General features: G+C 41.7%; 1 protein-coding gene across 1 annotated transcript in view; it reads left to right on the plus strand.

Annotated features, from left to right (window-relative positions):
• The window catches only part of LOC120043916 (calcium/calmodulin-dependent protein kinase kinase 1-like), a 96,053-nt gene that overhangs the window by 41,872 nt on the left and 37,358 nt on the right, over nt 1-16,823 (plus strand). Inside the window, exons 6-8 of the mRNA XM_038988519.1 lie at nt 6,123-6,159; nt 8,882-8,903; nt 15,268-15,356. Coding sequence (XP_038844447.1) covers nt 6,123-6,159; nt 8,882-8,903; nt 15,268-15,356 — 148 coding nt within the window. The remainder of the gene's footprint in view (nt 1-6,122; nt 6,160-8,881; nt 8,904-15,267; nt 15,357-16,823) is intronic.

The raw sequence follows: 16,823 nt of genomic DNA on the forward strand, positions 1-16,823 counted from the left end.
CTTTTGGAAATTGCTCCCAAGGATGAACCAGACTTGTGGAGGTCTATAATTGTTTTTCTGAGGGCTGATATCTTTTGATATTCCCATGATGTCAAGCAAAGAGGCACTGAGTTTGGAGGTAGGCCTTGAAATACATCCACAGGTACACCTCCAATTGACTCAAATGATGTCAATTAGCCTATCAGGAGCTTCTAAAACCATGACATAATTTTCTGGAATTTTCCAAGCTGTTTAAAGGCACAGTCAACTTAGTGTATGTAAACTTCTGACCCACTAGAATTGTGATCAGTGAATTAAAACTGAAATAATCTGTCTGTTAACAATTGTTGGAAAAATGACTTGTGTCATGCACAAAGTAGATGTCCTAACCGACTTGCCAAAACTACAGTTTGTTAAAATGACATTTGTGGAGTGGTTGAAAAACTAATTTTAATGACTCCAACCTAAGTGTATATAAACTTCCGACTTCAACTGTACATTCCGTTTCCATTATCAACAAAATTCTCTGTTTATCTTCTATCTTTTTAACCCTTTGACATGTACGAACAAATGGGTGTGATTATTCTACAGTTGTCCCTGTAATGTACGCTCAAACGGGTGTGATTAGAACACTTATTTAGAACGTGCTGTTACGATTGATTACAACAGTCAGCGTTTGAGCTGGCCACATTGTTTTTTTACAGAAACATTTTGCACAAACAGTCTTTACAACATTTTGTTCTCAATATGAGCAGTTTATTTTTCGATGCAATGTTCAGACATTCACAGAAGTAGCAACAGCATAACACAATTCTTATCCAAACCAGAAAATGTAGGCTACATTAGTCGTAGCGCTAACTGAGGAAAGTTACCTAACACAAGCGGTGTTAGGTCTCGACTGACAGAAACCATACATGAATTATCTAATAGCAATTACTATTTGCAATTCATCACATCACGAGTGACCTCACCAGTTATCAAAATAATTGAGTAAAAATCTAAAGTAACCCGAAGATGGGTAGTTTGTGCACGCCGCCATGTTTGTTTTTTCGTGTCAAACAAAGATACGAGGTTGCAAGATGAGTTGGGTCTGTTTGCAGTATGCATATCGAAGGGGTTGTGTCGTCTATCATAATTTACTACCATCATTCGCTTCTGGAAGTTTACTCAAAAGACGAGTGAACCATCCCTTCACCTCGTTTTGTTATAACGTCTTTGTTCTGACAGACAGTTACGTGACAACCAGAATGTATTGTATGATGTCAACCACACAAAGCTAGGAATTAGCTTAGCATTAGCTCATCATAATCAGTACAACCTCCATATGTGTCCATTACAATCTATGCAAGTATCGGAATTCATGATTTGTCACCAGTACTTGAAAACGTGAATAAAACAGTAAATACATTATGCGCTATACATACATACAGTGTGCAACAGTAGATACATTTAATAATGGCGCCGGAGGGGATGGCTGCCGTTTTACGAGTTCCTAACCAACTGTGCTATTTAGTTTGTTTTTTGCATTGTTTGTAACAAATATTGTACATAATGTTGCTGCTACCGTCTCTTATGACCGAAAAGAGCTTCTGGACATCAGAACTCTGATTACTCACCTCGAACTGGACAAATATATTTTTCTTTAATGAGTCGAACGCAAAGGATATACTGTTTTGTCAAGACAAGGCCCAAATCCCTGTCATCAGCGTGAAGAAAAGACTGAGAAAAAGGGGGAGGAGTGCGTGGTGCCTTGTAAGAATTTGCTGACGAGTAGGTAAAGCTTTGCACACTCTTGGCATTCTCTCATTCAGCTTCATGAGGTAGTCACCTGAAATGCATTTCAATTAACAAAAGTTTATTTGTTTAATTTCTTTCCTTCTTAATGTGTTTGAGCCTATCAGTTGTGTTGTGACAAGGTAGGGGTGGTAAAAAGAAGATAGCCCTATTTGGTAAAAAAGCAAGTCCATATTATGGCAAGAGCAGCTCAAATGAGCAAAGAGAAACAACAGTCCATCATTACTTTAAGACATGAAGGTCAAACATTCAATAACTTTTAAAGTTTCTTCAACTGCAGTCGCAAAACCATCAAGTGCTATGGTGAAACTGGCTCTCATGAGTACCGCCACAGGAAAGGAAGACCCAGAGTTACCTCAGCTGCAGAGGATAAGTTCATTACAGTTACCAGCCTCAGAAATTGCAGCCCAAATAAATGTTTCACAGAGTTCAAGTAACAGACACATCTCAACATCAACTGTTCAAATGAGACTCCATGAATCAGGACTTCATGGTCTAATTTCTGCAAAGAAACCACTACTAAAGGACACCAATAAGAATAAGAGACTTGCTTGGGCAAGAAACATGAGCAATGGACATTAGACCTGTGGAAATCTGTCCTTGGTCTGATAAGTCCAAATGTAAGATTTTTGGTTCCAACCGCCGTGTCTTTGTGAGACGCAGAGTAGATGTACGGATGACCTCTGCATGTGCGGTTCCCACCGTGAAGCATGGAGGAGGAGGTGTGATGATGTGGGGGTGCTTTGCTGGTGACACTGTCTGCGATTGATTTAGAATGAAAGGCACACTCAGCCAGCATGGCTACCACAGCATTCTGCAGTGATCCCCCATCTCATCTGGTTTGCGCTTAGTGGGAATATCATTTGTTTTTCAACAGGACAATGACCCAACACACCTCCAGGCTGTGTAAGGGCTATTTGACCAAGATGGAGAGGGATGGAGCGCTGCATCAGATGACCTGGCCTCCACAATCACCCGACCTCAACCCAATTTAGATGGTTTGGGATGAGTTGGACCGCTGAGTGAAGGAAAAGCAGTGAACAAGTGCTCAGCATATGTGGGAACTCCTTCATGACTGTTGGAAAAGCAGAGATAGGTGAGGCTAAAGCTTACGAGGGTGTGAACGATGCTGAATGGGTGTAGGCAAATAAGAGCTCTCCAGTAGGTACCAAAACATTCAAAGGCCATTTTTCTCAAAAGTGAGTATACAAGTTTTCAAAGCAGTATTGCTTTCCCATTGTTTCTCAACTTTAGTGTATGATATACCATTTTTTATCGCTGAGTCTCAACTTTTATCCAATGTAAAAAACAATTTAAAATGTTGCTACATAAGACCAATTTGAGCCCGTCAGTCACATATTTAATTACCTTCAAATAACCTATATTTTCCATTCTCAGATCACCCATAAAACATCCCAGGACAAATTTCACGGAACCAGAGTAAAACGTTTCAGAACATCCCAGAAATCCAAAAATGTACACAGCTTTGTACGAGATCTTCACTTTTTTGTCAATTTCTCACATAGAATGGCCTTCATTTCTCAGAACAAGAATAGACTGACGAGATACAGAAGAAAGATCTTTGTTTCTGGCCATTTTGAGCCTGTAATCGAACCCACAAATGCTGATGCTCCAGATACTCAATGAGTCCAAAGAAGGCCAGTTTTATTGCTTCTTTAATCAGTACAACAGTTTTCAGCTGTGCCAACATAATTGCAAAAGGGTTTTCTAATGATCAATTAGCCTTTTAAAATGATCAACTTGGATTAGCTAACACAACGTGCTATTGGAACACAGGAGTGATGGTTGCTGATAATGGGCCTCTGTAAGTCTATGTAGATATTCCATAAAAAATCTGCCGTTTCCTGCTGCAATAGTCATTTACAACATTAACAATGTCTACACTGTATTTCTGATCAATTTGATGTTATTTTAATGGGCTAAAAAATAGCTTTTCTTTCAAAAACAAGGACATTTCTAAGTGACCCCAAACTTTTGAACGGTAGTGTATGTTCCCAGAACAGGCAACATTTTCACTTCTCTTCTCAGAACGTTGAAAAAACATTTCGTTTTACCAGTCATGCAATTTATGGCTTCATTCCCACAACAATGTGAAACCAAAAACAGACACACGATTTCCAAGGAACCAAAGGTGCTAGCTGGGAAGGAGTGTACTGTATAGGGGATAGGGTGCCATTTGGGATGCAGCCAAGTTCTGCTTACCACAGTGGCTTATGTAAAGGAGATGGGAATAGATGGGAGAGGCACTGATTTAGAGATGAGAGACAGACAAGCACCGCACTGACCCTCTCTCTCCTCTCCCAAGTGACAACATCAGAGTGCTCTTCAATCACAGGCAGATGGTGGGGGCTCCCAGCCGTAATTGGGTGCCTCATCAAAGCAGGATGGAGGGCTGGGTGGGTGGAGGGCTAGGCGTTGGTGGATAGAGGGCTCGGGGAGGGCTGGGGCTGTAGTCAGTGGGTGGCACCATGCCAGGCCCGCCAGTCATAATGAGTTTACAGTGAAAGGAGGGCAGGGTGGAGGCACTGGGGATGGGATGGAGTCAGTGGGTGGCCATGGGTACCTCTGGGGCTCCCAGCAGCACTGTGCCAGTCATTCGTAATGAGTTTACAGTGAAAGTGGAGCTCCTCTTAGCTTAGTATTTCAACTCTACAGCCCCATCCCAGAGCAGCCAGCCGCCCTCCTTTCCTAGGGCCAGATTAAGAAACCGAAATGCGTGGCTAATCTGACAATGACAAACTGAGATCAATCTGGTCTTGAATTCAAACAAACCCTGGCATTATGTGGCTGAGCAATGAGGAGAAACTGAAATGTTTTTTTGTTCATTGTGTATTTCTGTTTGCGGAATATTTAGATAAAGCCAGGAATAAAAGAGAAAGGGCTACCTATAATTAAATTATGAAAATAATTAGCTTCCATGTGATAAATGGCACGTGTGTATAGGCTTGTGTCCCACATGAATCTTCTCATTGTGCCAGACTGGGTTCAAATGCCTTCTGTTTCATTTTTATGTATTTATTTATCTGTATATGTTATGTATGTATATATGTACAGTACCAGTAAAAAGTTTGGTCACACCTACTCATTTGAGCCAATCAGTTGTGTTGTGACAAGGTAGAGCGGTATACAGAAAATAGCCTTATTTGGTAAAAGACCAAGTCCATATTATGGCAAGAACAGCTCAAATAAGCAAAGAGAAATGACCAAATAGGGCTATCTGTAACGGTTGTCCTCAAAACGTAGACTGACCTAAAACATGAGAACTTACATAATACACGAAGAACGCAGGAACAGGTACAGACTATAACAAACGAACGAACAAACGCTACAGTCCCGTGTGGTACGAACAAACATACAGACACGGAAGACAACCACCCACAAACAAACAGTGTGAACAGCCTACCTTTATATGGTTCTCAATCAGAGGAAACGTCAAACACCTGTCCCTGATTGAGAACCATATAAGGCTAATTACCAACGACCTAAACATAGAAACACAAAACATAGAATGCCCACCCCAACTCACGCCCTGACCAACTACACACATACAAAAACAACAGAAAACAGGTCAGGAACGTGACACTATCTTCTGTACACCAACCCTACCTGGTCACAACACAACTGATTGGCTCAAACGCATTAAGAAAGAAAGAAATTCCTAACATTTCAGACCAGAAAAGTCCAGATCAACTAACCCATGTCAACTAACGTTTTTTAGCAAGGTGTTTTTGCTCATTGATTTTGCTATCACATGAACACACATAAGACATGGCAAAATGTGTAGAATAACAGGAAATTAGCTTGTTCTTTCCATCCCATGGCAAAAAAAATGTAATTGCAGGAAATTAGCTTTAAAATGGAGCGGGATGTTCCCCAATGATGTAAGGGGGGCCCTAGTGAAACAGTTTGGCAACCACTGTTCTACTGTACTGGGCCTGGGTTGGGTCTGGGATGGGATCATATTAATAGTGCTTTGTTAATGAATTTTACAGCCAATATTGGATTCTAGACCAGTAAAATGTTCTTATTATGCTCAGAACCTTTCTCTTCTTTTAAAATATTACTGTCTCTGCTAGAGGAAAATGTAAATCGTAACGTGGCAATTTCATTTGTCACAGATGGTTAGTACAATGATAGAGTACATGTTAGATATTAATATCCTCCTCATTTGGGCCTCAATTCGAACTGGCATCTCACATACTTTAAAGGCCAATGAATACTTGTTACGCTGCATTATTCAGTGCAATGCTAATGCCATGTCCTTATTCCTATCTGTTGTCTATTCTATTATATGAGGTATTCCTGATGATGTATTATCATTGTTGCAGGTGTTGGATGATCCTGCAGAGGACAACCTCCACATGGGTATGTACCTCACCAAACTGCTCTCTCCCGCTCTCTTGCTGTGCACTTAATCACCCGTTGACATTAATGAATGATTTATGTGAAAGTCCAAGTTGAGCGTGCTTATCTCAAACTCTACATCGGCCTGTTGCTGCCCTTAGCAGTTGGCACAGCTGACTCCATATGAAAATGCTAAACTAGAGGATAGCTCATTAATGAAGCCCTTACCACAAACTCTTAGAAAAAAGGTTTCTTCATTTGTCCCCATAGGAGAAACCTTTTTGGTTTCAAGTAGAACCCTTTAGCGGTGAAAAGGGTTCTACTTAGAACCTTTTAGTGGTGAAAGGGTTTCACGTAGAACATTGTATTAGTAAAGGGGCTCCACTTGGAACCCCCTGAAAATATTTTCAGAGTGTTCTCCTATGGGGTCAAATGAAGAACCCTTTATGGTTCTAGGAAGAACCTTCTTTTCTAAGAGTGCACCACAACTCCACAGGGTACATAGACTATGGCTGGATTCCTTCGATCAGTACTAGTAGGGAAAGGGAAAGGGGGATAACTAGTCAGTTGTACAGCTGAATGCATTCAACTGAAATGTGCTTACCGCATTTAACCCATCCCTTCTGAATCAGAGAGGTCGGGGGGCTGCCTTAATCGGCATCCACGCCATCGGCTAACGAGGAACAGTGGGTTAACTGTCTTGCTCAGGGGCAGAATTACAGATTTTTACCTTGTCAGCTCTGGGATTCGAAAATATTTTCAGAGTGTTCTCCTGTGGGGTCAATTGAAGAACCCTTTATGGTTCTAGGAAGAACCTTCTTTTCTAAGAGTGCACCACAACTCCACAGGGTACATAGACTATGGCTGGATTCCTTCGATCACTAGGGAAAGGGGGATTTACAGATATTTACGGCCATTGGCTAATTAAATTATTTAGCTCAGTTAAGGCCTCGTGTGAAAAGGTGTTGTAACTTGGTGTTTGTGTCTGTCAGTCTTCAACCCATTGTGCCGAGTTCTAGAATATACTACAGTCTCTTTGACAGACAATCTATGTACTGTACAGTGCATTCGAAAAGTATTCAGACCACTTGACTTCATCCACATTTTGTTATGTTACAGCCTTATTCTAAAATGGGTTAAATTGTTTTTCCCCCTCTTCAAACTACACACAATACCCTGTAAAGTCAAAGCAAAAACTTTTTTTTTTAAATTTTTGCAAAAAAAACAAAAACATAAATAATACATTTACATAAGTATTCATACCCTTTACTCAGTACTTTGTTGAAGCACCTTTGGCAGTGATTACAGCATTGAGTCTTCTTGGGTATGATGCTACAAGCTTGGCACACCTGTATTTGGGGAGTTTCTCCCATTCTTCTCTGCTGATCCTCTCCAGCTCTGTCAGGTTGGATGGGGACTGTCGCTGCACAGCTATATTCAGGTCTCGATTGGATTCAAGTCTTGACTCTGGCTGGGCCACTCAAAGACATTCAGTGACTTGTTCCGAAGCCACTCCTGCGTTCTCTTGGCTGTGTGCTTAGGGTGATTGTCCTGTTGGAAGGTGATCCTTCGCCCCCAGTCTGAGGTCCTGAGCGCTCTGAGCAGGTTTTCATCATGGATCTCTCTGGACTTTGCTCCGTTCATCTTTCCCTCACTCTTGACTGCTCTTCCAGTACCTGCCACTGAAAAACACCCCCACAGCATGATGCTGGCACCACCATGCTTCACCGTAGGGATGGTGCCAGGTTTCCTCCGACGTCAAGCTTGGCATTTAGGCCAAATAGTTCAATCTTGGTTTCATCAGACCAGAGAATCTTGTTTCTCATGGTCTGCGAGTCCTTTAGGTGCCTTTTGGCAAACTCCAAGTGGGCTGTTATGTGCCTTTTGCTGAGGAGTGGCTTCCATCTGACAACTCTACCATGAAGTTGGAGTTGGTTGTCCTTCTGGAAGGTTCTCCCATCTCCACTCTGGAGCTCTGTCGGAGTGACCATTGGGTTCTTGGTCACCTCCCTGACCAAGGCCCTTCTCTACCTATTGCTCAGTTTGGTTGGGTGGCCAGCTCTAGGAAGAGCCTTGCTGGTTCCAAACTTCTTCCATTTAAGAATGATGGAGGTCACTGTGTTCCTGGGGACCTTCAATGCTGCAGAAATGTTTTGGTACCCTTCCCCAGATCTGTGCCCCGACACAATCCTGTCTCTGAGCTCTAAGGACAATTCCTTCGACCTCATGACTTGGTTTTTGCTCTGACATGCAACTGTCAACTGTAGGACCTTATATAGACAGGTGTGTGCCTTTCCAAATCATGTCCAATCAATTGAATTTAACACAGGTGCACTCCAATCAAGTTCTAGAAACATCTCAAGGATGATCAATGGAAACAGGATGCACCGGAGCTCAAGTTCGAGTGTAGCATTTCACTACACTCGCATTAACATCTGCTAACCATGTGTACGTGACCAATAAAATGTTATTTTATTTGAGTCTCATAACAAAGGGTCTGAATACTTATGTAAATAGGTAGTTCTGCGTTTTATTTTTAATACATTTGCAAAAATGTCTAAAACCTGTTTTATCTTTGTCATTATGGGGTATTGTATGTAGATTGATGAGATGTTTTATTTATTTAATCCATTTTAGAATAAAGCTGTATGTAACATAATGTGGAAAAAGGGAAGGGGTCTGAATACTTTCTGAATGCACCGTATGTAGACTGATGCGTTTCTCTTCTCTCCCTCTCCTGCAGTATTTGATTTGATGCCAAAGGGGTGAGTAGCACTTTTTGCAACAATAATTAAAGCCTTATCCCCACCCCCATCCTGGTCTCATAGACTAGACATGACATAGTACACGTAAATTCAGGATACTTAAATTAGTATGATATGTTATGTTTGGTATGGTTACAAAAGACATATGGTTACTTAATGCAAAAACAAAACTAGAGTGGTTGGTCGGGGTGAATGGTTGGGGCACATAATGCGAACATCTAGCAACCCAAAGGTTGCGAGTTCGAATCTCATTATGGACAACTTATGCTTTAGCTAATTTGCAACTTTTCAACTACTTACTACTTTTTAGCTACATTGCAACTGCTTAGCATGTTAGTTAACCCTTTCCCTAACCTTAAATGTAACCGTTTTAGCTAACCCTTCCCCTAACCTTAACCAATTAACCTAACTCCTAAACTTAACCCAACATTAACCCTAACCCCTAGCCTCACTAACGTTAGCCAGCTATCAAACATTAGCAACCTAGCCACCTAGAAATATTTGTAACATATCATAAGTTTAGCAAATTCTGAACATATTGTACGTTTTGCTAATTCGTAACATATTGTACGTTTTGCGAATTCGTAACATATAATACGTATTGTAATTCGTAACATCTCATACGAAATGGGGGATGGACTTCCACAAATGAATACATACCATATGAAATGTAACATATCACATTCTCGCACAGCCGTGAGCTGCCTAGTGACACGAGCCTACCAGATGAGGTAAATGTCTTCTATGCGCGCTTCGAAGCAAGCAACACTGAAGCATTCATAAGAGCACCAGCTGTTCCGGACGACTATGTGATCACGCTCTCCGTAGCCGATGTGAGTAAGACCTTTAAACAGGTCAACATTCTCAAGGCCGCAGGGCCAGACGGATTACCAGGACGTTACTCAGTGCATGCGCTGACCAACTTGCAAGTGTCTTCACTGACATTTTCAACCTGTCCATGACTGAGTCTGTAATACCAACATGTTTCAAGCAGACCACCATTGTTCCTGTGCCCAAGAACAAGAAGGTAACCTGCCTAAATGACTACCGACCCATAGCACTCACGTCTGTAGCCATGAAGTGCTTTGAAAGGCTGGTCATGGCTCACATCAACACCATTATCCCATAAACCCTAGACCCACTCCAATTTGCATACTTCCCCAACAGATCCACAGATGACGCAATCTCTATTGCACTCCACAGTTTGCAGACGGCACAACAGTGGTAGTAGGCCTGATCACCGACAACGATGAGACAGCCTATAGGGAGGTCAGGGACCTGGCAGTGTGGTAACAACCTCTCCCTCAACATGATCAAGGACTACAGGAAAAGGAGGGCCGAGCACGCACTCATTGACAGGACTGAAGTGGAGCAGGTTGAGAGCTTCAAGTTCCTTGGTGTCCACATCACCAACAAACTATCATGGTCCAAACACACCAAGACAGTCGTGATGAGGGCACCACAACACCTATTCCCCCTCAAGAGACTGAAAAGATTTGGCATGGGTCCTAAGATCCTCAAAAAGTTATACAGCTGCACCATCGAGAGCATCCTGACTGGTTGCATCACTGCCTGGTACTGCAACGGCTCTGCATCCATCCGTAAGGCGCTACAGAGGGTAGTGCGCACGGCCCAGTACATCGCTGGGACCAAGCTTCCTGCCATCCAGGACCTCTATACCAGGCGGTGTCAGAGGAAGGCCCTAAAGATTGTCAAAGACTCCAGTCATCCTAGTCATAGATTGTTCTCTCTGCTACTGCACGGCAAGTGGTACCGGAGCACCAAGTCTAGGTCCAAAAGGCTTCTTAACATCTTCTATCCCCAAGCCATAAGAATTCTGAACAGCTAATCAAATGGCTACCCGGACAATTTGCATTGCCCCCCGCACAATGACTCTGTACCAGTACCCCCTGTATATAGCCTCGTTACTGTTATTTTATTATTTGGTATTTTTCTTTTTTTCCCCTTTTTCTTTTTTCTTTTTTTCTTCTTTACTTCAGTTTATTTTAAGTAAATACTTTCTTAACACTTATTTTTCTTTAAACTGCATTGTTGGTTAAGGGCTTGTAAGTAAGCATTTCACTGTAAGGTCTATATACATGTTGTATTGATTTGATTTGATATACTAAATGGAGTGTCTCGGATTCAGTGGTGGAAAAACTACCCAAATGTCATACTTGAGTAAAAGTAAAGATACCTTCATAGAAAATGGCTCAAGTAAAAGTGATAGTCACCCAGTAAAATACTACTTGAGTAAAAGTCTAAAAGTATTTGGTTTTAAATATACTTAATTACATAAACTTAAATATAAGTTTATGTAATTGCTAAAATATACTTAAGTATCAAAAGTAAAAGTATGAATAATTTCCCATTCCTTGTACTAAACAAACCAGACGCCAGAATTTTCTTGTTTTTTAAATTTACGGATAGCCAGGGGCACACTCCAACACATAATTTACAAACGAAGCATTTGTGTTTCGTGAGTTGCTAGATCACAGGTAGTAGGGGTGACCAAGGATATTATCTTGATAAGTGTGTGAATTGGACCATTTTTCTGTCCTGCTAAGCATTCAAAATGAAACCCAAAAGTACTTTTGGGTTTCAAGAAAAATGTATGGAGTAAAAAGTACATTAAGTAAATTTTTTTAGGAAAGTAGTGGAGTAAAAGTAAAAGTTGTCAAAAATAGAAATAATAAAGTAAATTACAGATACCCCAAAAACTACTTAAGTAGTACTTTAAAGTATTTTTTACTTAAGTACTTTCCAGCACTGCTCGGATTTACATACAGACTAATGAAATGCTCTGAGACCAGGTTGCCATCCCCTCTTCCCTTTTCCCCTCATCCCCCTTCTCCTCTCTTCCCTCTCTCCGGTGTTCTCCTTCATTACTCAAAGCTGATGTAGTGCCTGTGTTTGTTCACTGCTCCCTCCCCCCTTCTCTCTCTCTCTCACCAGAGGGATTCATTATGTGCTTATGTTTTACACTTGACAGTTATTACCAGTGGTATTAGCACTACACCACTGCACCAGGGTTTCTCTACACTTTCTGCCCCACTGGTTGGGCTCTGTTGGTAACCCTTTCATGTCCAGTTAATAATTATACATCCCTTCCTGTAGAAAAATGGACCCAAAGACATTTAGGACCTTAGACGCGTTGGACAGCAAAGACGCAAATGTGATATTAATATCAGCTATACTCCCGCCTACTTCCTGGATCATGTCTCATATTGTTTTTGAATGGGATTCAATAGTATTATCATCAAATTAATTAAAATGCTGTCATTTAAGATAAACAGTATGTAAAGTTATATTTTACACAAAAGGTTAAACCTTTTGTGAATCCCATTCAAAAACAGTATGGGACATGATCCAGGAAGTAGGCAGGACTTTCACAGCACATGATCAGCTATTAGTAATACTATTCCCAAGAAGTCACTTTGATGTGAAGCTAATGGCTTTATGACATTATGAAGAAAACAGAAGAAATAGAGGTTGTCGCATGGGGGAGTTATTTCTGAATCATGACATTTTGCTTCAATGGAAGGTCAACTTTTCCCAGCTAATCCACCTATTGCCTATTTAACTGTTACTCAGACAGAGAGAGTGAGAAAGAGAGGAGAGGAAAAGAAAAAGGGGAGAGAGGAGAGGAGAGGAGTGAGGTAGAGAGAGAGAAGTGATTATTTGATCTCCAGGGTAGGTACTGACCTTCCATTGCCAGACAGAGAACCGAGAGAAGTGGAAAGGTAAGGAGAGAGAAGGGGGGGGGGGGGAGAGTGAGAGAATAGATAGATTCGTTTTTCTCAGTCTGCATATTAGTAATGGTCTATATCTTCCCGGAGAGGAGATGGAAACGCAGTTTCCCTTTAACTTCAATTCCATTTCTCCTTCCATCTATACACACTCAGGATATAGCCATTTAGTTGGAGTCATGTAATGAAATGGAGGACTTCAGACACATTTGAGTGTTGTAGCTAGCTGTCTGTCGAATAGCTGATTAGTGATTTGGTGGTTAAATCAAATCAAACTTTATTTGTGACATGCTCCGAATACAACAGGTGTATACCATACTGTGAAATGCTTACTTGCAAGCCCTTAACCAACAGTGCAGTTCAAGAAGAGTTAAGAAAATATTGACCAAATAAACGATAGTATAAAATAATAATAAGTAACACAATAAAATAACAACAACGAGGCTACATGCAGCGGGTACCGGTACCGAGTCTATGTGCGGGGGTACGGGTTAGTCGAGGTAATTTGTACATGTAGCTAGGGGTAAAGTGACTAAGCATAGATAATTAACAATCAGTAACAGACGGTAGCTATGTCTCTAGTCTCTACCATTTTGTGGATAGCCTGGACAGATTGGTCATGCTCCATTTAAGCCCTGAATTAAATGAAGTCTTGTCTATGTGAGCAGGAGACATTGAGCTGTTACCGGTGGTGCTGTTCTGGTCCTTGGGTGCCAGTGACGTGGGAGGTTGTGTGTTTGTCTTGTGTAACATTATTGTTTGTACAATCTGCTCCAGAGTGTGCTTGGATTTGGATCTATATACAGTGGGGAGAACAAGTATTTGATACACTGCCGATTTTGCAGGTTTTCATACTTACAAAGCATGTAGAGGTCTGTAATTTTTATCATAGGTACACTTCAACTGTGAGAGACGGAATCGAAAATCGAGAAAATCACCTTGTATGATTTTTAAGTAATTAATTTGCATTTTATTGCATGACATAAGTATTTGATCACCTACCAACCAGTAAGAATTCCGGCTCTCACAGACCTGTTCGTTTTTCTTTAAGAAGCCCTCCTGTTCTCCACTCATTACTTGTATTAACTGCACCTGTTTGAACTCGTTACCTGTATAAAAGACACCTGTCCACACACTCAATCAAACAGACTCCAACCTCTCCACAATGGCCAAGACCAGAGAGCTGTGTAAGGACATCAGGGATAAAATTGTAGACCTGCACAAGGCTGGGATGGGCTACAGGACAATAGGCAAGCAGCTTGGTGAGAAGGCAACAACTGTTGGCACAATTATTAGAAAATGGAAGAAGTTCAAGATGACGGTCAATCACCCTCGGTCTGGGGCTCCATGCAAGATCTCACCTCGTGGGGCATCAATGATCATGAGGAAGATGAGGGATCAGCCCAGAACTACACGGCAGGACCTGGTCAATGACCTGAAGAGAGCTGGGACCACAGTCTCAAAGAAAACCATTAGTAACACACTACACCGTCATGGATTAAAATCCTGCAGCGCACGCAAGGTCCCCCTGCTCAAGCCAACGCATGTCCAGGCCCGTCTGAAGTTTGCCAATGACCATCTGGATGATCCAGAGGAGGAATGGGAGAAGGTCATGTGGTCTGATGAGACAAAAATAGAGCTTTTTGGTCTAAACTCACTCGTCGTGTTTGGAGGAAGAAGAAGGATGAGTACAACCCCAAGAACACCATCCCAACCGTGAAGCATGGAGGTGGAAACATCATTCATGTTTTTCTGCAAAGGGGACAGGACGACTGCACCGTATTGAGGGGAGGGTGGATGGGGCCATGTATCGCGAGATCTTGGCCAACAACCTCCTTCCCTCAGTAAGAGCATTGAAGATGGGTCGTGGCTGGGTCTTCCAGCATGACAACGATCCGAAACACACAGCCAGGGCAACTAAGGAGTGGCTCCATAAGAAGCATCTCAAGGTCCTGGAGTGGCCTAGCCAGTCTCCAGACCTGAACCCAATAGAAAATCTTTGGAGGGAGCTGAAAGTCCGTATTGCCCAGCGACAGCCCCGAAACCTGAAGGATCTGGAGAAGGTCTGTATGGAGGAGTGGGCCAAAATCCCTGCTGCAGTGTGTGCAAACCTGGTCAAGAACTACAGGAAACGTATGATCTCTGTAATTGCAAACAAAGGTTTCTGTACCAAATATTAAGTTCTGCGTTTCTGATGTATAAAATACTTATGTCATGCAATAAAATGCAAATGAATTACTTAAAAATCATACAATATGATTTTCTGGATTTTTGTTTTAGATTCCGTCTCTCACAGTTGAAGTGTACCTATGATAAAAATTGCAGACCTCTACATGCTTTGTAAGTAGGAAAACCTGCAAAATCGGCAGTGTATCAAATACTTGTTCTCCCCACTGTATACAGGCTGTGTATTCAAATGCCATATGGAATGGAACTAAAGTAGCTTAACTGGTATCCTTCCAGCGGTTAATGACAAAAAGATCTCTCTTTGTCTCCCTGTATCTCTGTCTCTCCATCTGTCTGTCTCTCTATCTGTCTCTATCCCTCTCTCTGTGTCTTTTTCTCTTGCTAACTCTCTCTGTGTATTTGTGTGTTGGTTCCTGATGCGGTCCCAGTCCAGTGATGGAGGTCCCCACAGACAGCCCCTTCACTGAGGAGCAAACACGCCTCTACTTCAGAGACATTGTCCTGGGCATTGAGTACTGTGAGTACCAGCATCATACTCCTCCCTCTCCTCCCCTCTTCCTCCCTTACTGCTCCTCCTCCCCTCCTTGCCTCTACTTGAGAGAGATCGTCCTTGATATCTTGGGCATGGAGCACTGTAAGTACCCACATACATGTATACATGATTGTAGGTACCAGCAGAGGCTCTCGCTCTGAGCTACCAGACTACCCCACTACCCCTATATCAATCTCAGTGGAGAGGAGAAGCCAGCCACCACCACTGCCTCCATTGAACTGAACAGTGTGCCTGGTAGACTTCCGATTCCATTTCCCCCCTCTCTTTGTGTTTTCCACTCATCCCTCATCTATCTCCCATCCAGTCACAGTATGTTCAGGTCTTAAAGGGCTTCTCTGTTCTGGTGTGTCACACACAATCTCCCCTCAGCGCCATTGAGCTCATAACCAATTAGGGCTTTTCTAAGGCCATTTTAGACTGAGTGTGGTCTGGCTCACAGGGCTATGAGCACAATCAGTACATCAATAGGTAAACTGTACTGTAGTACCGTTGTAGAGAATGGGCTACGTAGGAAGTGTATGCTCTCTATACAGTAGGGAAATTTGGTTTGGTTTGTTATTGTAAATGTTATGATTGGGTGTATGGGTTTGTTGTTGGTCTCTATGTCTATGTACAAGCATGTGGAAATTCATTTCCTTCTTGGAGGACAATAAAATCCAATCTAATGTGCTCTGTAGGCTTCTGTAGAAGCATGGCAAAGCTTGGGCTACACTCTTAGAAAAAAAGGTACTATCTAGAAGGGTTCTTCTGCAGTCCCCATAGGAGAACCCTTTGAATAACCCTTTTTGGTTCCAGGTAGAACCAAAAACTAGCTCCTGTTTGATCTCATTACTAACTCAAACACTTAATCTGCAAAAATGACAAGTTAATTAGTGGGTAATGGTGATTTCAGAAACAAAGTGGAATGACCAAAACATAGGCTACATTTGTTGCATTACAACCAGTAATTTAAATGGATTTTTATTTGGATTTCATGTAATGGACATACACAAAATAGTCCAAATTGGTGAAGTGAAATGAAAAAAATTACTTGTTTTCAAAAAATTAAAAAAAAAAGAAAAAAGAAAAGTGGTGCATGCATATGTATTCACGCCCTTTGCTATGAAGCCCCTAAATAAGATCTGGTGCAACAATTACCTTCAGAAGTCACATAATTAGTTAGATTGCATACAGGTGGACTTTATTTAAGTGTCACATGATCTGTGACATATAGTATATATACACCTGTTCTGAAAGGCCTCAGAGACTGCAACATCCCTAAGCAAGGGGCACCACCAAGCAAGCGGCACCATGAAGACCAAGGAGCTCTCCAAACAGGTCAGGGACAAAGTTGTGGAGAAGTACAGATCAGGGTTGGGTTATAAAAAAATATCAGTAACATCCCACAGAGCACCATTAAATCCATTATTAAAAAATGTAAAGAATATGGCA

Source organism: Salvelinus namaycush, chromosome 3 (genome assembly GCF_016432855.1).
Source record: "Salvelinus namaycush isolate Seneca chromosome 3, SaNama_1.0, whole genome shotgun sequence".
Lineage (NCBI taxonomy): Eukaryota > Metazoa > Chordata > Actinopteri > Salmoniformes > Salmonidae > Salvelinus > Salvelinus namaycush.